This window comes from Desarmillaria tabescens, assembly GCF_030435595.1.
Source record: "Desarmillaria tabescens strain CCBAS 213 chromosome Unknown EV420scaffold_8, whole genome shotgun sequence".
Taxonomy (NCBI): Eukaryota; Fungi; Basidiomycota; class Agaricomycetes; order Agaricales; family Physalacriaceae; genus Desarmillaria; species Desarmillaria tabescens.
In genome coordinates, this window is record NW_026848307.1 from 327,389 (window position 1) to 350,087 (window position 22,699).

Consider the following 22,699-nt stretch of genomic DNA (forward strand, 5'->3'; position numbering starts at 1 on the left):
TCGCAGTCTTCTTGACTGTATACTTAACCTTCCTTCTAATCGGACTCGGAATACCGGCAGTGTTGCTAGCAAGTTTGCTAGTCGCCCTGTACGCACTATATCCCCGTCTTGTTTAGGAACCACGTATCCCAACACGAAACCCTTTATACTCACCCTCCAGCTTGCATCGCTATTGACAATTATCTTGTTGATAGTAACAAGCTCCCCCTCTGACGACTCCTGCGAAATCCAGTTAATGAACGGTTCCAATTACGAGACCGACCTTAGCTTGATCATCGTTCTCCTCATCGTTCTTACCATCCTTGCTGTTTATCAGCTTGCATGGTCGATCGTCGAATTACGCCACGAATAGATTCCCGGACGAATGCCCTGGTCCGAGTCCATTCTCGCCGTCTTCGCGACTTTTATACTCTTTTTCTTCTCCATTACTTTGTACCAACTTCGCCGTTGCTGCCAGCGGAGACAAGTCCGCGCACAACTACCGTTCCACTATATTCCCAGCGCACCGGCATACCCACCGCCAGTGATCGATATTCCCTCGGCCTCCCAACAAACAGTAGGAGATGTCGAGTCCAACGCCTCCAGGGAATCTGGAGAATCCCTCTACGCATTGTCGCGACTCAGCTCGCGATCCTCCGAGTCGAGCACCGACTCCTACAGAAGCGCTTCCAGCGCACCAGCAGAATCCATCGACATCGCAGATACCGGGCGGGTACTCCTCGAGCGAGGAGACACGCCCCTACCAGGTCTCTTCGACGTCTCTCCAGTCCAAGGCGAGTCAAGCACCGACGGAGTCCGAGGACAAGGCACCAGGCATCTGGTCACGGGCGAAGAAAGCCCTGACACCGAGTACGAAGGGGATGAGCTCACCGAGTGGGAAAGGACCCGACTCGACGACATCCTCAACAACCTCTACGCGAGTGAGGAGGAAGATGCCACCGATTCCGGAGGCTCCACGAGCGAGAGAACCCACTCCGGGTGGGGAAGCTCAGGAGTATGGGAGGAGGTCCGTGACAGGAGGATTGCAGCCGACAATGCCAGAGATCGCGCAAGAATGGCGCGCAACCGGGGTCGAAGAGACGACTTCTACGACGACCCCGAAGAGCTTAGCCTCGGAGCCTCCGCGGCTACCACCCGTTCAGCTCAGCCACAGCCTGTTCCAAGGGCCTGGCCAACCAATCGAGGGCCCCCAGTCGCCTGGTACCCCGACACCAGTTGGGTCTATGCCGACGACGGGGAAGAGACTCCTGTGGCCGGAGTCACAACCGGAGGTGAGCCCGACCCGCTCTCTGAAGGGCCCGAGGCCCCAATATTCACTTCCCCCGTCTCCTCGCACGAGCCGACGCATGGGGAGCTTTGGGGCGAGTTCCCGGATTACGACGCCGAAGAACTTGGAACAATTACCGCTTCCGAGCGACTCGCCGGAGTCTCCGACTGGGAACCCTCAGTCGCGTCGCGAGCCTTCGCCAACCCAGTCCCTGCGAATCAGCGTCCGTGGCCGCTCCTCTATCACACGTACGTCGAGTCCCTCCGACTCTCTCGAGATGCCCGGGAGTCCCCAGACGTCCAGGCCAGAATGGACAGAGGCCGAGCGCATGACGCACGCATCCGTCGCGCTGAAGAAGACGCCCTCTACGGGCCCGACGGCTTCTGGGATCTCCCTCTCGAGCCCGACGCCACCCCCGCCGAGGTGGACAACCGAATCCGAGCCGCCGCTGTCCGGTACACAGGATATGCCCGAAGGGCAGGAACCGACCTCGAGGCTCGGGCCCGAGCGTGGAGGGTCTATCAGGAGGAAATCTCCAACGAGGATTCCGACATCGGAAGGTGGAAGCGAAACAAGGAGATCGACAGACTCGCCCGAGAGAGGAAGGAGGCAGAGAATGCCGATCCGACCTCCAAACCAGGCTCTGGAACCGACGGTGATGACAGCGGTCAGGCAGGTCCTTCTGCAGGGCCCCACGCCTAGGCCCGGGATCTTCGAGTTACTACCCTGGCACGGACTGTACGAAATCATGATGGAAGACATGGAGAAAGACCCGCAGTGGCTCTTCTCCGAAGCAGGCGAGGATTACCGACACGCTAAACAGATGGGGGACGTATACCTCATGAAAAATATCCTCGAAGTAGAAACCTGGCACAGGGCGGCCCTCGTCTGGAACCTGGTGAACCCAGGAGCACCCCAACAGGGGTGTGAACCATACAAGCGGCCTCAGCCGATGCCTCACCCGACGGACCCGTCGGACTTCTTCCCCGAAGGGTTCTTCGGAGGAGCGGGAGAAGACGACAACGATATGGACGACCCGGGCGCTGGACCGTCTCGCCCCGACAAAGGGAAGGGGTCCACGGTGCCCTCAATGCCACCGGCGGAACCGAACCCGCCTCGAAACTTCGGCGGCTATCCGCCGCCGGAAGACAACAGACACTTACGGTCGGTGTCGCGACCACCCAAGGCACCAGTACCCCCTCACGTGCCATCTCCTCCGGATCCGATTCCACCCTGGCAACTTGCGCCGGGGGCAGTAAACAACCCGTGGAATGACGTCAAGCCCAAGCTGGTGACCCAGCCGGAGTATTTCACAGGAGTTTCCTCGGACATCACGCGCTTCCTTCACCACTGCGAAGTTTACTTCGCGGTGTTTCCCATGTACTATACCATGAACGATCAGGGGCATAACCCCTACCGCGTTACATTCGCTCAAGGATATCTACGAGGGGACGCCCAGCAGTGGTGGGTCGACCAGTATTACCGTTACCGAGACCCGCAGGGTCACTGGAGATTCCCCACCTGGGCGGAGTTTTCCGAGGACCTTACCCGCGAGTTCCGCGAGGTAGCGGAGTTAACGATCTGGAAGGCAGAATGGAAGAAGATCCGTCAAGCGGATTTCAAAACCGCAGTAGAGTTCTTCGCGAAGTTCGAACGCCTGGCTCACAAGTGCGAAGAGTTCGGTGACGAGAAGCAGATGTTTGAAGCAGTAGAAGCGGCGATAAGGCCAACGGTGCGAAACACGGTTATGCATGGGGACAACGAGCGCCCCACAACCTACGCACAATGGAAGGCGCGAGTCTTAAGGATCGACGCCAACTACAGGTACGGAGTAGCCCAAGGACTGGGCAGTAAGTCCTCCTCGAACCAAGGCGGTTCGGGTCGAGGCAATCAATCGAAGGGAAGCGGGTCGGGTTCCGGGGGCGACAAGAAGGACGCCACTGGAACCACCTATGGAGGTGCCGGGCAGCCGATGGAAATCGACAAGCTGCGGTCCGACAAGCGATGCTTCAAGTGTGGGAACACGGGGTGGAGCCCGAAGCACAAGTGCCCTGATGACAAGTCCAAGTGGCTTCCCGTCAAACTCCCACCTCGTAAAAAGCCCAATGTCGCCCGCCTTCGCCAATTGCTCGCTGAAGCCGAGAACGAGGAACTTGCCCCCACCACGAAGATCGAGGAGGCAAAGGAAGAGAAGAAGAAGGACGAAAAGTCGTCAAAAGATCAGCCGGCGTCGAAGTAAGCGATTCGACGGCGTCGGCAAAGGACTTAGTTTCCATTGGTGCGCGCTCCTGTAATACTAGTCGGACTTATACTACGTATGTAGGTACTCCGTATGAACAATATACCAACTTTTTCGCCGCGTTACCAGTCGAAGAAATTAAGAACGATGAATCGCAAAACACCTACGGCGTAGGAGGGGATTTCCGCCACTGGGCGCAGTCTGTGCTCAGTAACGAACCCCTAGGGGCGTCCACAGCTCAGGAACCCCCGGCCGACCGCACAGGGAAAGCCCCTCGAGGGCAGAACCCCCTAGGTCGTGTCTCGACTGCACCCTTGACGAAGGGAGGTCACCCCGGAGTGGGAGAAAGGCCGACAACCCAGCCCGCTGGGCCTGCGTCCTTAGGGCCGTCTGTTCCAGTGGGAGGCGATGAAAAAGCAGCTGAGGCCGTGAAGACGAGGGACCCCCTGCCCTTAGTAGCCAAGGACAATGCTGCGGCAAACGGTGTAGACCCCCCGTCCGAGCCAACATGTGTGCGTTCACGAAGGGTTACCCGAAGTACCGCCGGGTCCAAGGAGAGCGTAAGCACTGGATCGACTGTGGAGGTTACAACGCCGAGCACAAGCGCCCGTGGCCAGGGTCGAACACAGGGCAGCGAGCCCTCCTCCACCACCTCGACTTCCAAAGGCGCCCAAGTGCCGCCTCTGGACCTTTCTCGTCCAGGTGACCAAATGCCACTTCGAGGGAAGAACCCAATGGTTCGGTTGGAAGAAGTAGAAGACGAAGAAGCCCATCTACGATCCGACATACCGGTCGTGACCCCTAAAAGGTCGACGTCCCCCGCCATGTCTCTCACCCCGAACGCTAACGACAAGAAGGTGTTCGCGGCGATGTACTACGAACCCCATGGGATCCTGTGGACCCACCGAGCCCTACGGATCGCCCGAGGGGACGCGGCGACTCGCGCCGTCCTCAATGGGTGGGTACACCCTCGACGCCGTGAAGAGGTGACCGACCAGTTATGCCATCAACTAGAGGAGCAGACGGAGACGGCCGAACAGGCTAGGGAGCGGTGGCGGTGGATGGAGGATCTACAGAAACCACCAATGTACATACGGGGGAGAAAAGGACGGAACGTTTCAATAAAAGTGCAGTTGGAAACGCTCGATACTCGGGAGATCCATGCCATATCCGCCCTAGTAGACAGCGGGGCCACGGGCAGCTCCATAGATCGGGCCTGGGCCCACGAGCACAGCCTTAATCTCAAAAAGGCGGCCCGACCCGTTCCGGTTTACAATGCCGACGGCACCCGCAACAAAGGCGGAGATATTACCGAGTACGCCGAGGTACGGCTACGAATAGGGGATCACGTGGAGCGAATCGAACTAGCGGTAGTCGATCTAGGCTCTACTCCCTTGTTCCTAGGGCATGACTGGTTGCAACGTCATAATCCGCTCATTGATTGGGACACCGGAGCGGTGACCCTAGCCCGATGCACCTGCAGAAAGATCCCATTCTCGCTCCCCGACACCGATCCCTCGGCACGATGGGATGAATACGAGGAGGGAGACACCATCCTAGTAATAGACTTCGAGGAAGCCTTCCATGTACGAGCCATGGGAACCAGGGCTAACGAGTTGGCGGCCCAAGCAAACGCCAAAAAGACTACCAAGTCCTTCGAGGAAATAGTACCTGAGGAGTATCGGGAATTCAAGGATATTTTCGACAAAGAGAATTTTGACGAGTTGCCCCCTCGTAAACCCTGGGATCACGCCATCGAGTTGACCCCCAATGCTAACGCCAACCTGGACTGCAAGGTGTACCCTCTTAATCACGCCGAACAAGAGGAGCTAGACAAGTTCCTAGACGAGAACCTGTCTACCGGTCGGATTCAGCCTTCCAAATCCCCTATGGCTTCCCCCTTTTTCTTTGTCAAGAAGAAAGATGGCAAGCTACGCCCAGTTCAGGATTACCGGAAACTGAACGAAATGACGATCAAGAACCGATATCCATTACCGCTTATTGGGGAACTGATGGACCGGCTGAAGAAGGCCAAGTATTTCACCAAGTTGGATGTACGCTGGGGATACAACAACGTGAGGATTAAACAAGGGGACGAGTGGAAGGCCGCTTTCCGAACCAACCGTGGGCTGTACGAGCCCTTGGTTATGTTCTTCGGACTTACCAACTCTCCCGCCACGTTCCAATGGATGATGAACAATATCTTCAAGGACCTCATCGCGGCCGGAGAAGTGTCCGTTTACCTGGACGACATCCTTATCGCCTCCAAAACCAAGGCAGAGCACCGACGTATCGTACGCAAAGTGCTACAAATTCTTCGGGAAAACAAGTTATTCCTCAAGGCGGAGAAGTGCGAATTCGAAGTGGAGGAGACCGAGTATTTGGGAGTTATCATCAGCGAGGGAAAGATTCGCATGGATCCAGTAAAAATTGCTGGGTTACTGGAATGGCCTGTTCCCCGCCGGAAGCAGGAACTTCAGTCTTTCCTCGGGTTTTGCAACTTCTATCGACGATTTATTCGCGATTACAGCAAGCACGTCAAGCCACTTACGTCCCTCACTGGCAAACAAGAATGGAAATGGGGGAAGGCCCAAGAAGAGGCGTTCGAAAGGCTCAAAGAATTATTCCGGGAGGATGTGGTACTCGCCATCCCGCTCGATCAAGGACGGTTCAGGGTGGAAGCGGACTCCAGTGAAGGAGCGATAGGGGCGGTACTCTCCCAATGGCAAGACGAGAAGTGGAGACCAGTAGCTTTCCTTTCCAAAGCCTTATCGGTGACGGAACGGAACTATGAAATCTACGACAAAGAACTCCTAGCCATTATGATCGCCCTCGAGGAATGGCGTCAGTACCTAATGGGAGCGAGGGAGAACTTTGAGATTTGGACGGACCACTCCAACCTCCAGTACTTCCGCAAGCCTCAGAAGCTCAACCGACGACAAGCACGGTGGGTAACTGAGCTGGCAGAGTACCAGTTTACCCTGCACCACAAACCCGGGGCACAAAATCGCAAGGCAGATCTTCTGTCGAGAAGGGCGGACCACGATCAGGGAAAGGAGGACAACAAGGACATAACAGTCCTCAAGGCAGAGCACTTCAGGGCTCTGATCATGCCGACTACTGAAGAGCTGCACGAAAGGATTAAGATCGCCACTCATGATCCCCGCCGTTGGGACAGGGGAATTTCGGACTCCCTCAATCATGAGAAGGGGGTGTCCCGTGAACAGGACCTCTTATGGTATGACGGGCGCATCTACATACCGGTCGACCGCGACCTACGAGGACAGATCATAGCCCTCAAGCACGACCACATTACCGCAGGACATCCAGGGATCGAAAAGACCAAGGAATTGGTACTTTGCGACTATTGGTGGCCACGAATGCGTAGGGACGTCGAAGCATACGTAAAGGGGTGCGACATCTGTCAACGTACTAAGGCAGACCGTCGCCCCAAGAAAGCACCTCTTCATCCAAATGAGGTTCCGGTTCGCCCTTGGACCCACATTTCGGTAGACATGATCACCAAGCTACCGAGTTCAAAGGGCTACGATTCCATCCTAGTTGTCGTCGATCGCTTTTCTAAAACTATCATCCCCATCGCTTGCACTGAAGAGCTCACCTCCCTTGGATTCGCCAAAATCCTAAGGGACTATGTCTACGTGCCCTACGGAGTAATGCCCGAAAAGGTCATCTCGGATCGCGGTTCTGTCTTCGTCTCTAAATTCATGAAGGAGTTCTATACCCTCATTCACGTTGAGGGAAATCCCTCCACCGCATACCACCCACAGACGGACGGGCAAACGGAAAGGGTAAACCAGGAAATCGAAAAATACCTCAAGATGTTTGTCAACGATAGACAGGACGATTGGAGTGAATGGCTGCCCTTAGCAGCCTTCACCCACAATAATCGCCAACACTCGTCCACTGGGTATTCCCCGTACAAGGTAGTCTTTGGGAGAGATGGGCAGGTCATCACTACATCCCGCAAACCAACGATAGTCCCAGCAGCGGCAAAGTTAGTGACGGAAATCGAGAAAGCGCAGAAGGAGACCAAAATATCCCTGGAAAAGGCGGCGGACTCGATGAAAAAAGCTTACGACAAGCGTGTAGGCCAGGCAGTGAACTACCAGCCAGGGGATAAGGTATGGCTCGATACGACCAACCTTCATCTCCCTAGGCCGACCAAGAAACTTGGGGACCGCCGTGTTGGCCCCTTCACCATCATCGCAAAAAAGGGGGCTTCTGCTTACGAGTTGAAACTACCAATAAAGTGGAAGATTCACAACCGCTTCAATGAGTCACTACTGACGCCCTACGTGGCTCCTATATTTCCTCATCAACCACGCCCCGAACGACCACCTCCAGAGCTAGTTGACGACGAAGAAGAATACGAAATCGAAGAAATCGTGGAACAGCGGGACAAGGTCATTGGTCGCGGACGCACCCGTCGTACTATAACAGAGTACCTGGTGAAATGGAAGGGTTACCCAAGGGAGGAGAACTCCTGGGTCAAACGTTCGGACATGGCCAATGCGGAGGAGCTAGTAAACGAGTACGAGGCACATCTCCAACGGATTCATTGGGAGGTCAACAAGTATGGAAGGACGGTGGGGAGAGACGACAAAATACCACCGGGCACTGAAACGGCTTACCACGACCCGGATACCCCATGCGTCACGGACATCGAAACCGTTTACTCCTCTGAATGCACGAACCCAAAACACTCCGATTTACAGTCGTCAATAGCGATGCGGGAAGTCACCGCAGAAGAAGCAGATGGAATCCCGGTAGTGGAAAAGACATCGGACAACGAGGACTCCGAGTTAGATCTCGAAAATCTACAACGGGTCTACGAAAACTGGGACTTCGACTCAGAAGATGATGACAACGATGATGATACCATCCTTTCCTTTTATAGTCAGTCTGCAGAAAGCGGGACGGAGAGCGAGAACTCATTCGGGACGAACGAGTCTTAGGGAGGGGGTAATGTTATGGTTTATTCTTTTCTTTTTCTTTTCTTACGTATTCATGCTTACTCTATGCTGCGCTTTATGCTGCGGTCTTGATCGGACATTCTCACAGTACTATCTTTAGTCTACTCAACGTGTATTTAAGTAGAGCCTCAGCTGGTCTAAACCCCAGCTTCGGCTAAGGTTTATTCTACCTAACATCGAACTCCGTTCTTCATGACTATCTGTCCCATCGACTTGCATCGCCTTTGACTTGTTAGTGCATCGTCTACCGAAGTGCGAGTAGCGATCCTAACCCGATCTAAGTCGATAAGAGTTAGTGGCTAACAATATAGAGATTGCGTATCCAACGCGGCAATGCAAGAGTGGCGGTCGGCTATCGCAAGCATTCCTATAACTATCTCTATGCAATCGTTTATTCGCTTTGAACTTGGAAGAATCTTGCTCTCGCTATAAATCCCAGCAAATATTGGATGACAAGCCTTGACTACCCAACCATCATGGATTTCTTTCGGGCTGCAGACCTCTCGGCGTTTCTTGCGCTGAGCTACGTGCTATACCGGCTCTTTTTGAAGCCTCAACTTCGTCTACCGCCAGGACCCAGAGGACTCCCCATTGTCGGGAATATCTATGATGTCCCAGAAAAGTACGAATGGATCACTTACAGGGACATGGCACGACGATACAGTAAATAAATATCTCTATCCCGCTTTTCCTGTGTTGATAATGGCTCTAGACTCCGATATTATCCACCTCGATTTAATGGGCACCAACCTTATTGTTGTCAACACTCGTGAAGCCGCCCGCGAACTTTTCGACAAACGTTCTGCTATATACTCTGACAGGTGTGTCGGGAGCTCTTGTCTACTCGACAAACCCATATCTAACGGCGACCATATAGGCCGTCCTATCCTATGTTGAACGGATTGTAATGCTTGACCCTTTAGGATTAACAGCGTCTCATTAAGCTCATTTGCCTTACAGAATCGGTTTCACTTGGCATTTTGCCTTTTATCGATACGGCGCTTACTGGAGAGGTCAGCTACTACTACAACCAACAAGAAAAAAGGGCTAATTATATTACTTCCTCAGAGCACCGTAAACTGTTCCACAAAGAGCTCATCGGCCCCTGCAGTGACCAACCACTATCCTCATCTGCTCGATGGAGCAAGGGTTCTTCTGAAGAGATTTCTGGATAACCCAGGAAATTTCTGAGAGAGCATACGCTTGTAAGTCCAAATCACTTTCCGACAGCTTGCATTATAACACTCTACCTCCAGTATGGCGGCACGAGTTATACTAGGTGTCACTTATGGTATAGACGTCCGGGATAACGACAACTTTTACTGTTCAAACAGCGGAGAACTGCTATGGCAGGAATGGCCGAGGCGGGGAACGCAGGATCATTCCTCGTTGACTCATTTCCTATCTTACAGTATGTTCCAGATTGGTTCCCAGGAGCTGATTTTAAGAGGAAAGCCGCGCATTGGAACTTGTCGGTCAAGGCGATGCCGCATGTAACCATGAAATTCGTCCATGATTCGAAGGTAAAATATACACTCTTTGCTTCATACTTGCACTCAACGATAGACAGGTCTCCGGTACATCAAATTATTCTATCGCATCCAAGTGTATTGATGAGATGGAGGAAAATGCAGAGCGTTCATCAGAGAAGGAAGAGATTTTGCGCAATGTACTGGCATCCTCATATGCCGGTAAGAGCCTCTGAGTCTATTTGATATTTCATCTCACTCATGTTATTCTCAGCTGGATCAGACACCGTAAGCGTTCATCCTGCTACTATGCCATGTCATGCTGAAATCTCTGCTTTAGACCGTTTCCGCTTTGAGCACTTTTCTACTGGCCATGACGCAAAATCCAGACATCCAAAGGAAAGCGCAAGAGGCGATTGACGATGCCATTGGATGCGATAGACTCCCAGAATTTTCCGATTACAACACAATACCCTATATCAATGCCTTACTCAAGGAAGTCCTTCAGTGGAAACTAGTTACACCACTTGGTAAGTCTAATCTAATTAAGCCTTGGAATAAACTAGCTTTTGTTAATATGGGTGCTAGCTGTTCCGCACAGAGTCTCTCAAGACGATGAATATCAAGGATATCACATCCCCAAGGACTCAATAGTCGTTGGTAATGCGTGGTTTGTATCACTTGTCCTACTCCGTATGGCTTAGCGTGTAATACTTCTGCTAGGGCGATGGTCAATGACGTCTCAGTATATGGAGAAAACCCCAACGTTTTCAATCCAAATCGTTTCTTGAAGGATGGAAAGATAAATGCAGATATTCCACATCCCAGCGAGGCTTTTGGCTTCGGGCGACAGATCTGTCCAGGCCAGGAAATGGCTGAAGCATCTATCTGGATGTCGATTGCGTCGATCCTAGCTGTGTTCAATGTTACCAAGGCGGTCGATGATAAAGGCGACGTTATTGAGCCGTCGGGCAAGGTAACATCGGGCATGCTAAGGCAGGTGGTTTCTTCCCTTTGATGAATGGATGCCAATGTACATTTTGCCACAGCCATCCAGTTCCATTCGAGTGCGAGATCAAGCCCAGGTCACAAATTTCAGTATTTTTGATTCAGTCCGGTGTTCAAGTTTCCTAAGGCGGCACTTGTGGGTTGAGTACAAGAAGTTTCAGTATACTAGCTTGCATATTCTTTGGTCCTATGTATGGGACATGTTATCTTATATATGTTAAAGTGTGGCCGTCACCTTCTGTACATCAGAGTAGGATCCTTTCAAATAATCGAACAAAGATGAAGTTGGCGAGTGCGTGGGAACAGAGACAGCAAATTCCGGGCCGATAGATGTTTCTTGCCTTCTGCCATCATGTCCTTTTTCTTCCACCTACATACCCGCGATGCTGCCTCAATGTACATCATCTAAACAAAATTCGAAGTTTTCTTCATTTGCTCCAGCTGGCACAAGGATCAAAGGAACAGCAACATTTGACAAGCAGAATGGCACCATACTCATCATCTGCACGCCTGACCTGGCTTCCATATTTCGGTTCTTAGGCTCTGTCATCCGATGACCTCGTGGTATGTTCTACATTATCTATCGCTGCCATGGATTTCAACGTCACATTCTGCTGGTTTCCCACATTGGTTTGGTGACCACTTTCATCTTCGGATGGACTGGCCCAATTTGTCTTTGGTAAGTGCATATAAACAGAAAACTTTACGAAAATTTCATCAAGCACTGATGGATCTTTCACTGGTAGATATCGTTGCCTTCCTTGCACTGGTCTACACCTTGAACAGGTTCCTATCATCTAAGCCCAAGCGACACTTGCCTCCGGGTCCCAAAGGACTTCCTATCATAGGAAACATTTACGACATTCCAGAAAAGTATGAATGGGTCACGTATAGAGATCTGAGTCGACAGTATGGTGAGCCTGGCTGATTTAATTCCTAGACGTTGGTTACAATTACCTAAATATGTCATCAGACTCCGAAATCATCTCTCTCAACCTCGTGGGATACCCCGGTCATCGTTATCAACGCTCGAGATGCCGCCAAGGATTTGTTGGAGGTACGGTCGTCGATATATGCAGATAGGTTTGTCTTTCCAATGCTCTATCACGTGTCGCTTATGCGATGCTGTAGACCAGACTTTCCGATGTTGAATGACTTGTGAGTTCATGCCTAAATGCCCATTCAGCCATTTGTATTGGTTCAAGGATGGGCTTTGAATGGGAAACTGCCTTTGCTCATTACGGAGAGGCATGGAAAGGTTTGTTCTTTTTGCTTTCATGCCGCTTCCTATCTCAACCGATGTCTTATTAGCACATCGCAAGATCTTCTATCAAGAGTTTGGAGGTTCAAATTCTGGAAAATACAACCAACAACAAGTTGATTCGGCGAGATTTCTGTTAAGAAGGCTTCTTGATGATCCAGAAATATTTATGGATAGTGTGCGACTGTGCGTGACATCCTCAGCCCTCCAGTCTATACTTACTGATTTTCTTCTCAGGATGGCTGGACGGATGATCTTGGGCATTACGTATGGCATCGATGTCAAAATGGCTGATGACTATTATCTTCGGATCGCTGAGGCATCTCTCAAGGCAATGGCTGCTGCTGCGAATGCAGGTTCCTTTTTTGTCGACGTATTCCTGATATTGAGGTTTACACCCGATTGGTTCCCGGGAGCAGGCTTCAAGCGTAAAGCGAAAGAATGGCGAAAGCCCATCACTGCGATGCCTCTAGTAACCATGGACTTTGTCGAGCAATCGATTGTGAGCCTCGCCTTTCTCCCCACACCAGAGATAGCTGAACTTGAGGTCGTTTCAGAAAAATGGGTCTGCGGAACCCTCCATTGCGTACAAATACGTCTCCCAAATGGATGCTGACAATGCACAAACAAAGGAAGCTGAGAATATCATAAGTGGGACGATGGCCTCATTCTACACAGGTACATATTTGTGATTTCAACCCTTATCTCTCGAACACTGACATCCGATGCATGTGGTAGGTGGTGCGGACACTGTGTGTAATGTAACACTGTATTTAAGTTCTTACTGATAGTGTCCTAGACTGTTTCTACGCTGTGCTCCTTCATCCTGGCGATGGTCCTGTATCCTGAAGTACAGAAAAAGGGACAAACTGCCGTGGATGAGGCAACTGGACCAGGGCGATTACCTGACTTCAGTGACTGCAAGTCACTGCCCTATCTTCAAGCTATTGTCAATGAAGTCTTGCGATGGGCGCCGGTCAGTGCCTTTAGGTGCGGTTCTCCAACATGGAAGTCTTCGCACATCCAGCTTATCAGTATTTAAAGCTATATCTCATCGTTGTAGCGAAGACAACAAGTATCGTGGATATGATGTACCCGCTGGTGCAACTGTCGTGGGTAACGTTTGGTTAGTCTGAGCTACCTTCTTGTTAAAGTTTTACCGATAACGTCAATCATTAGGGCACTGCTAAATGATGAGACTACCTATGGTCCAGATACCCACAAGTTCAACCCTGACAGGTTCATGAAAGACGGGAAATTGAACCCCAACGTTCCGTTCCCATCTGAAACTTTTGGCTTCGGTCAGCACAAATGTCCAGGGCCAGCCTGGTCTGCTAGATTTCTGTTTGAAAGGTGTTAGTTGACAGTTAATTGTGATACATCAGGAGTGTCAGTTTACATCCAGCCCATATACAGTAATTCCATCAGGATGACAAAGTGGCTTAGTAAGCTTCCCAATCTGTGTCAATGATGGCATCATTAGAAAAGAGGGCAATTCCGGGAATTGAACCCGGGACCTCAAAAATAAATCCAATAATATCACATGACTTTCTCGAGCACACATGCTAACCACTACACCATACTGGCATTATATATATGTCTTTTCATCTCTATATATACCCTCCCTCCCTTAACATTTATGACCTCATATTGATGCCCTCCCTTTGCTCCGCTCTGGTGCGCTCTTTTGCCTTTTTAGGCTCCCCAAATCAGCCCATCAATTTTGGCTGGATCCAGTGGCAGTGCCGCATTTTTAATACCCAAAATAGGGGCTATTTTCCGGTCAAAGTAGCTATTGGGCTATTCTCAGCCTACTGGCTGGGCCAGGGGATGGCACTATAATCTGTATAGACATAAACAACATAAAATAGAGCCCTCTAATGATGCATAGGAGCCCTGGATAGTGGGATAAAAGGGTAATATAATGAAAATCGCATAAATATTCGCTTTTGGGGGCTGCTGCATGCATTGGATCGGCTGGAGGACTTCACCAATCGATTCCCTGACCTTGAAAACACCCAAACGACCCCTCCACAGTACTTTTGGCACACTTTATTCCTGGAGATAAACGAAAATATTCGCTTTTTAGGGTGCAGCATGCTCCAGATCGCTTTTAAAACATTACCAGTCGATTCCTATGCTATAAAAACCCTAGAATACATCCTCCTTCGTAATATAGGTCCAGTATAATACAGTATAAAAGGGGGTATTAGGGGGTATACATCGCTTATTTTGTTTTTCGCACTTCGGATGGCCTGGGGAGCATCACCAATGGATTCCCTGATATTAAAAACCTCAAACGACTCCAGCCTTCATTTATAGGGTCTCAAAAACGACAGAAATAATGATATTACAATTTAGGAGGAGCACATGTAATAAATCCTATTTCTGGGCTTCGGACCACTTCGGAGTTTTGTCTATTGTGTTTATTGACCTAAATAACACTCAAATGACCCCACAGGATAAAGGAAACCATCAGAAATACGTGATAAAAAGAGTAATAGGGGGATGGAGGAGACATACCTTATAGTTCGCATTTCTAATACTTAGGGAGGGTATTCTTGTTATATAACAGACTATATATATTGTACAATGGTGTGTACGAAGCCCCATGGATATCTGAAATGTATTGAATGAGATATGAGCAGATCATTCTGTAAAACAGGAGGAGCACATCCCATATTTCGATGTTCTGCTCATTCTATGGCTTGGGGACTATCAGAATCGGATTCCTTGACCCAAAAAACAGTAGGGCCACCTATCATCCATGGTATTCAGATGTTCAAACTCCGAAGTACAAGATGTTCTCTCATTTGTTACTTATATTGTCCTGTAGCTACATATGGCTGTATGTGTTATCTGGGTAAAATGGCTCCTAGGCGGAATTTAGCGATCGATTCAGTGAAGATAACGATAGCATCACTGTTGGGAGTCTTTGACTTTGGAAAGGCTGTCGATGAGGGTGGGAAGACTATGGTGCCATCTGCGGAGTACACTTCAGGGATGTTGTCGTAAGTCTGAAACTGTTAGCATAACCCTTCTGCTGACATACTTGGAAGTTATCCTATGCCGTTCAAGTGTTCGATTCGACCAAGGTCGGATGCTGTCATTTCTCTAATCAATCTGGAAGACTAGCCAATGGAGGATTGTACATATGCTTCGATCGAATTGACGAATTAAGATGTAACTGGTAAACGTATCGTGTGCTAAATTCCGTATCTCCGGAATGTGATAAGAGTATATGGATACTTGAACCAAAGGACAGAAGAACTGCCTTTGCTATAGGCACTGGTATCAGTGTAGTCTCGATTCAGGCCGTGCACTTTCAACATCTGTTCTCCGCTTTTCCCCCTTACCTACCACCGTCGCCATGATAATCCAGCACAGTACTAATAGTCTTAGCCTCATCACACTCTGAATGATCGTCCAGCCACAGCACAATTCAATGAGTGCGGCAGTGTCATAAGTACTGTTCGTTCGCTCTTTTCTGTTTCCATCAAATACTGTGTCGAAACTTAGACGTCCACTGTGAGTCCTCTGTGCACTTATGTTGATAATGTATCCAAGATGTCCCTCAAAGCCCGTTGTCCCCTGGATCTAACACCACCCTTCTGATTACCTTTATGGCGCTCAGCAAGGTCGGATCGTTCGATATTGCCGAAATCCGCAACAGGACAGGCAGTTCAATGGACGACACTAGCAATTTGGCTTCATATTTGCTGATTCTGAAAATGACACGCCTCAAATCATTGTACGAAGAGAAGAAGGTCAACTAGCTTGAGGATCTTTGTGACTTCATGACGTTAAGTATCGGCCCCGCTTCGTCTCCAACCTTAGCCAGCTGAACTTCTGCCTTTCTTGGACAGGACAGCCTAGAAGTTTACATTACAATATTGTCAGAACTTGCGTACCACAGGGCCTCATGTGATATACTTGTCTATTGAGTTTGGTAGACGCCCGGCATGACAAGCTTCGGCTCCTCACTACACGAGATCCCCACTCAACCGTTCGCTCTCATGACATCATCCTTTCAGCCAATAGTTCCATATATTATCTGGCTCGCATTAGGCTACTCACTACGACTATAGCCGACCTTTTCCCAGTTCTATAAGGTGAAGGGATGAGCATCTCTAAGGTGGTACTGCTCCGATGCATCTTTCTCTCAGCCTAAATGCCTCCCTTTTCCTAGCATTCGTATACTGCCCTGTATAAGCTGGTCTCCAAATCACACCGTCGGCTACTACCAGGTCCACCGGGGCTTCCTATCATTGGGAATGTGTACGATATTCCAGGGAAATTTGATTGGATTGCCTACATGAAAATGAGCAGGAAGTATGGTACTGCACTCGTGTCCTGCTCAATCACAATGCTTGACCATCCTTGTCAGATTCAGGCCTCATTTCGCTCAACTTCATGGGCAGTCAGGTTATCGTTGTCAATACTCATGACGTCGCAAGGGATCTTTTTGAAAAATGCTCCTTGATATACTCCGACAAGTTTGCTAAGATTATGAGTAATTCTTACTATGTGGTCGCTGAACCCTTTTAGGCCGAATTTCTCCATGTTAGTTGATTTGTAGGCTCATCTTTACTTCTCTTTTGTGACGATTGTCCATAGCACACGGCTCCTCAAGGATGGGTTTTGAATGGAATACTACCTCCATACCTTACAAAGAGAGATGGAAAGGCAACTAGTGTTGCCACGGCTCGACTCGACTCGACTCGACTCGACTCGACTCGGCTCGACTTCGGATGACTCGGCTCCGGGACGACTCCGAAGTCAAATGAAATCATTGACTTCGGCTCGACTCGGCTCCAAGTCACTGAGCTTTGCCGAGTCGTTGATTGCATACCCAAATAGGAAGGTGCAAAAAGTAAAATTCAGTAGCAGACTTCTGATATGCAAAGATAGTTCCAAATATCTGTATTAATGCAGATGTTTGCAATAGGAACCTTTCTCTAAAACTTTTTGGTGTATACAGGTAGCGGGGATGGGAAGCTTGTTGGTGCTGAGGTGTCGGGCGGCAAAAGTCCGGTCATTTAAGCATTATTTTCTCACGTTACCTAATGTCGACACCCACCTGCCGCTGGTCAATATATTCAACAGAAAAAGAGGGTACCAAGTGGCTATCCCTCGAAAATGGACTAAATCATATTAATTCAATTATATGGTCTGAGTACATTAGGTCTAGGTAGAGATACCTCTTCCAAAATTGGACGGAGTCATTGACTCGGCCGGCTTCAAGCCATCAAAAGTCGAGTCGAAGCCGAGTCAAGCCGTTTTGCATCCGAGTCATTTTGGTGACTCGGCTCAGTCCGACTTCGGCTCCGCTCGACGACTCGGCGACTCTGAGCCGAGCCGTGGCAACACTAAAGGCAACTTTACTTCTTTTGTCCGCATCGTACTTTGTTGATCCTGGATGCGACTCGTGCTACACAGGTCATCGAAGGATTTTTCATCAGGAGATCGAAGGCCATAGCTCTGCTGCCTACCGTCCCTGTGAACTTCGTGAAACAAGGTTGCTCTTGCGACGTCTTTTGGATGATCCCGAAATTATCGCGGAAGTATTCGATTGTGAGTCAAGCCTGTCATCGATTAAACTCTAATTTGACCCTCCTCAGTATGTTCGGACGATTGATCTTGGCCATTACCTACGGAATCGACATCAAGCATGAGGGCGACCCTTACATCCGAAACGCGGAGACCGCTATGCAAGCGGCTGCAGCATGTATGAACGCTGGATCGTTCCTTGTCGACGCGTCCCCGATTTTACGTTTCGTACCCGATTGGTTCTCTGGGACCTTCAAGCACAAAGCAAAAGAATGGCGCAAGGCTATCACTGCTATGCCTGTGATGCCCGTGGCTTTTGTTAAGCAATCGATAGTCAGTGGTTTTCTCTTCAACTCGGTTTCTGCATCCTCACTATCGTATTCTAGGAAGACGGCACAGCGGAACACTCTGTGGTGTACAAGCAAAAATCCCAGATGGAAGCTGACGGAAATCTAACGCAGGAGAACGAAGACACTTTACGTGATGTGACGTCTACGTTTTATGCGGGTACGGCTTTGATTCTTTCCGTATTTATCAATAGATCACCTTAGATTCACCTGATGGGCTGGTAGGTGGTGCAGATACGGTGTGTAACAAAATGACTAGTGCCTAAGCAACGCCGACGTCCTTTCCAGACAGTATCCGTCTTGTGCTTTTTTGTGCTGGCGACGGTGCTGTACCCTAATGTGCAGAAGAAGGGCCAAGCTGCCATAGATATGGCCATTGGCTCAGGACGACTTCCAGACTTCTATGACTGTACTTGTATCCCGTATCTGCAGGCTATCTTGAACGAAGTTCTACGTTAGGCGCCCGTTTTACCTCTAGGTCAGTTATTATGCTGGTGTATCCCGCGTGTCATAATCGAAAAGTTGCGATGTAGGTGTCCCACGTCGTTGCACCGAAGATAATGAATACAATGGATATCACATCCCAAGAGGTGCAACTGTGGTGGGCAATGCATGGTGAGCACAGAATCATCTTTTAGTTTTTCATCTGTTGGCTGGCATGGCGCCCTGATAAGGCTTTGCTCCGCGAGGAAGCTATCTACGGTCCGGATACAGACACGTTCAACCCCGAAAGGTTCATGAAAGACGGAGCTTTAAACCTGAATGTCCCATTCCCCATGGAAACCTTTGGCTTTGGCAGACGCATCTGTCCTGGGAAAGATCTGGCCATTAACACCATAAAGATAGTTATGGCTTCATTATTGGCGGTATTTGACTTTGGTAAGGCTGTTGATGCGGAGGGGAATGTCATCGAGGTTTCGAGGGAGTATCTGTCCGGCGCACTAATGTGAGTGTTTGAGCGATAAGTCTTTGTATTTTTCTAATCATTTCAATAGTCACCCCGCACCGTTTAAGTGCTCGATACGGCCAAGATCTGAAGTCGCCGATTAGGGCAGACGCTTAGAATTCGTTTGTTAACCATTTCATAACAACGTCTGGTCGCGTAGTTTCAGAACGCTAGTAGCAATTTTGTGCCATGAACCTTTGAACTCTTGTCCATATCCTTTGTTTTTGAAGCACGTTACAAGCCGCTTCCACGGGGATGCTTGTCCTACCGTTCTATATCCTGGAAAGATCTCCCTTGTTCGAACATAGCACCTTGTTCTTCATCCATTTTCTTATGAAATGAAAGGGAGCTCAGGGTAACCTCGTTTCCTGCTCCATCATACAGTGGCACAGGTCTTTGTTAAAAGCAAAGGGCTTTGAGGGTTCTAATCTCAACTTCTAACCATCACTCACGTCCAATATTACCTTCCAAGCACCTCATGGAACAACCCGTGCGTACAGAAGTGCCTTCCTTCGCGTCGGCATGCACTCATGAATATCATTTCTAGGAATCAACGCCATTGCAATCGAAGGAGAACAAACCAGAGGCGATTGAAAACTCAGTGGCAAAGAAACTGGCTTCGCCTGAGCCTTCCGAGTCCGACTGCGAAGAGGTTTCCTTGAAAGAAGCGCCACGAGCACCAGCTGACGCTGGATACGACTTACGGGAGGACATCGTTATTATGTCCGACGATGGTGTGTTATGCAACTGGTCCAGAGGCCTCAGACCCGCAAAGGTGGGCACGCCACTTCCACCAGAAATTGCTGCACGAGTGGTGAACCTGCCCCGCTCTGAGCCTGAAGAAGACAGCTCATTAGCAGATGATGAGTGCGATTGACTCTGATGGTTCACTGGGGGAAGGAACTTGTGCCGCTTTACAGTTTGGAACAGTCTTGTATTTTATTATTGTGTAATACAGCGAAAGCCTATGTGAAAGGTTGGAAACAAGGGGATATTAATGGCAAGCGACATAAAGGCCTAAAGAATTCTCACATGCGGGAAGGTCGCGGTGTCGTCGTGTACAGGTCAACTTGAGCTGAAGGCAAGACTGTCACCCTAAGCGTCGGGCTTGTCATGTACTAGTTGCAGAGTTCTTACCTTACAAGGATACCGTCGCGTCCTATAGACAACATAAAGTAACATAGAGTTCGAAACAGAGGAGTCACAGCAGATGCCAGGTCATTTTAGCTCGTAAAATAAGAAACCTTAAAAGGTTTTGTTTTAGCGAAGCCTTTGTCAATCCTGAAAAGGCATCCGTCAAACGTATGAAAAACCTTGCCCCCTAGAGACCAATGTAACTGAGATAACTTTTCGTTTTACAGCACTCAAAACGAGGGCGTAAAAACTGAAGCTGAAATCGAAACGTTTTAAAATCCCGTTTTAGGCCATCAAGCGCACCAGCCACTGCAGTCAGTGAACCTTGTGTCGTAGATATCGTTGGAGGAGAGAATCTCATAACCGGACAGGAATTGCCTGCACAACCGTAGAATCATCGCCAAGCTCAACCTTGGTAAAGATAAAAATACAGATGTGCCCTTACATGCGACTTCGAATCACATCCCATACGTCTCAAATGCCTCCCTCACAGCATCCCATCCACCCGCTAGCCGGGGCTCAAACAGAACCTTGAACGGCATCGGATGCGCATTCGCACTCTCCGTAAACGCTAGGGTATCAACCTTCTCCTTCTCATCCTCGCGAAGGTTAAACGCCCACAGCGTCAGCGCTGTGTTGATATATGTCGATGCCGTGGCTATGTGTTGTCCAGGACATACTCTGCCTCGTGTGTTAGTTCCGGGAAAACAAACAGATGCTGGAATGCCGTACCTTCGACCAAAACCGAATGGATATGACCGAATGTCATCTCGCAACGTCCCATCCTCCGCGATCCACCGTTGGGGTTTAAATGTCTCCGGATCTGGGAAGACGGCAGGGTCTCGTCCCACAGACCTTGAAAGTAATGGATCGTTAGATACTTTCATAACAAGATGACACAACTTACCACACGTTACCTATCACAGAAGCTCCTTTTGGTATGCAGTAGTTATTCTATGCAGAAATGAGAGGACGAGGCATATGGAGAGAACAATACACACCCAGATGATATCCCGCGTTGCTTTATGTGGGAATCCACCAGACGTCACGGGCCTCCATCGGAAACTCTCCAGCACGAACGCCATCGTTTGAGGGAGGATGTCCTGATCGGCAAATGTCGGTGCTGAATAGAGGCCCACATCAGAATCCTATCAGAAAGCAACTCAAACGAACGTACGTCTGTCTCTTCCGATTACCGCATCTAATTCCTCTTGGACCTTCTTCTGTGTCTCAGGGTAGCATGTTGCAGCCATGACAGCCACACTAATCGCCGATGCTGTGGTGTCGCTGCCAGCTCCGAACATGCTTCCAGCAAGATAGGCCGTCTCATCGTCGTTGAGCTGGTATTCATTCTGCCGCTCTATGAGGTATTTCCCAAACGAAGACGGAACTTCATCGCCTCTTGCCTACAAGGAAAACGTCAAGAGGGTACAAAGAGAAAGGATATGAGGCGCACGATCTGATCCCGAACTTCTTGAAGGAGATTCTTAAAGAGACCTAGTTCCTCGGCATGGCCGTCTTTCAACGGCCTCAGATATCCCGGTACGAATCTAAACCGAGAATAAATGTCAACTCATATACGTCTCAGGATCGATGACCTCACTTCAGCAATGGAAGAATATCTACTTTCCAGGCTCCAGCTCGCATCGTCAGTCCAAGTCGCGTGAGGCATCGATTGACGGACTGAACCTCGGGGTCCTCGTACGAAGGAGGGACCTTGCCGTATGCTAAAGCCATCACCACGGCGGCGGCATAGCTAAAGTGAACGTCAGGACAGAATAAGCCAATTGGAAAGAGGGGGCTACGCACCGCTTTGCGTGGTCCTGGTGCCTCTCCGGATCCTGGATGATGTCCAACATATTTTGCCTTGCGGTTCTCATGAGGATCGGTGAGTACGAGGCGACGCTCTTTGGCTGGAGATGAGAATGCAGAGCCCTAGCGAAAGCATGGTCCAGATTAGCACAATAGGAGCAATTGTATTGCAGGCTTACCTTCGCATCTTCTTGAATCGCTCGCCGGCCGGAGTAAGAAGAACGCGCATCCCGCCAGACAACGTCTCTCCAGCAGCGATGGACCTAGGGCGGTCAGCGAGCGCTGCACCTTCCTTCTCCATGATGTCTACAGCCGCCTGAAACCGTCCGACGACGACGATGGTCCTCAAACCTTGCCTGAACGAGAATACTGGGCCATACTCCTGTGTCCATCGTTCGAAATGTCGGTAGAAGCTTAAGACCTGTTAGGCGAGATACATAGAGAGCAGATTGCGGGGACGTACAACTCAGATTGAAACGATGTCCCGAATATCGAGTCGCTAGGCGGCCCTGGGGGTAAGGGTAGGCCAGAATGAGAACGTCGTAGTCGGGTGTATACTACAGCTAGAAGAGTAGCTGCAAAGACGAGGGCAGCAAGGATAGCTTGGGGTTCCATGAGGGGCATGGGGAGTGCGGGGTAAGGATAACACTTTGCCTTTATGCAAGATCCGGG

At 49.8% G+C, this 22,699-nt stretch overlaps 3 protein-coding genes and 1 pseudogene across 4 annotated transcripts; 2 read left to right on the forward strand and 2 right to left on the reverse strand.

The window, feature by feature from the left end:
- Positions 1 to 8,976: 8,976 nt before the first annotated feature.
- EV420DRAFT_1731804 (cytochrome P450) lies at positions 8,977 to 13,815 on the forward strand (the record flags this gene model as incomplete). The annotated part of the gene is made up of 22 exons (XM_060479930.1): positions 8,977 to 9,163; positions 9,213 to 9,321; positions 9,424 to 9,513; positions 9,681 to 9,705; positions 9,835 to 10,023; positions 10,071 to 10,191; positions 10,244 to 10,257; positions 10,310 to 10,499; positions 10,558 to 10,639; positions 10,693 to 10,945; positions 11,518 to 11,541; positions 11,675 to 11,891; positions 11,951 to 12,034; positions 12,114 to 12,135; positions 12,183 to 12,235; positions 12,289 to 12,424; positions 12,476 to 12,740; positions 12,796 to 12,916; positions 12,977 to 12,990; positions 13,038 to 13,228; positions 13,302 to 13,364; positions 13,418 to 13,815. The coding sequence occupies 22 exons, from the start codon at positions 8,977 to 8,979 to the stop codon at positions 13,596 to 13,598; spliced, it is 2,631 nt and encodes an 876-aa protein (XP_060334406.1). The 3' UTR covers positions 13,599 to 13,815.
- EV420DRAFT_t92 lies at positions 13,728 to 13,825 on the reverse strand (annotated as a pseudogene). The gene has a single exon. The product of its transcript is annotated as a tRNA-OTHER (tRNA).
- A 1,281-nt stretch (positions 13,826 to 15,106) lies between these two features.
- Positions 15,107 to 19,958, forward strand: EV420DRAFT_1476717 (cytochrome P450; the record flags this gene model as incomplete). Its single annotated transcript, XM_060469352.1, has 21 exons — positions 15,107 to 15,249; positions 15,524 to 15,624; positions 15,669 to 15,704; positions 15,758 to 15,766; positions 15,806 to 16,005; positions 16,327 to 16,350; positions 16,428 to 16,575; positions 16,626 to 16,751; positions 17,220 to 17,272; positions 17,430 to 17,639; positions 17,678 to 17,802; positions 17,860 to 18,121; positions 18,175 to 18,295; positions 18,361 to 18,374; positions 18,424 to 18,544; positions 18,568 to 18,613; positions 18,726 to 18,750; positions 18,810 to 19,081; positions 19,427 to 19,436; positions 19,554 to 19,571; positions 19,629 to 19,958. 21 exons carry the CDS (start codon positions 15,107 to 15,109, stop codon positions 19,956 to 19,958), a joined length of 2,394 nt encoding a protein of 797 aa, XP_060334407.1.
- Positions 19,959 to 20,673: 715 nt separating this feature from the next.
- On the reverse strand, positions 20,674 to 22,651 carry EV420DRAFT_1639036 (cytochrome P450; the record flags this gene model as incomplete). The annotated part of the gene is made up of 10 exons (XM_060476913.1): positions 20,674 to 20,896; positions 20,948 to 21,070; positions 21,123 to 21,169; positions 21,217 to 21,338; positions 21,393 to 21,621; positions 21,672 to 21,765; positions 21,819 to 21,971; positions 22,025 to 22,150; positions 22,207 to 22,440; positions 22,491 to 22,651. 10 exons carry the CDS (start codon positions 22,649 to 22,651, stop codon positions 20,674 to 20,676), a joined length of 1,512 nt encoding a protein of 503 aa, XP_060334408.1.
- Positions 22,652 to 22,699: the final 48 nt, after the last annotated feature.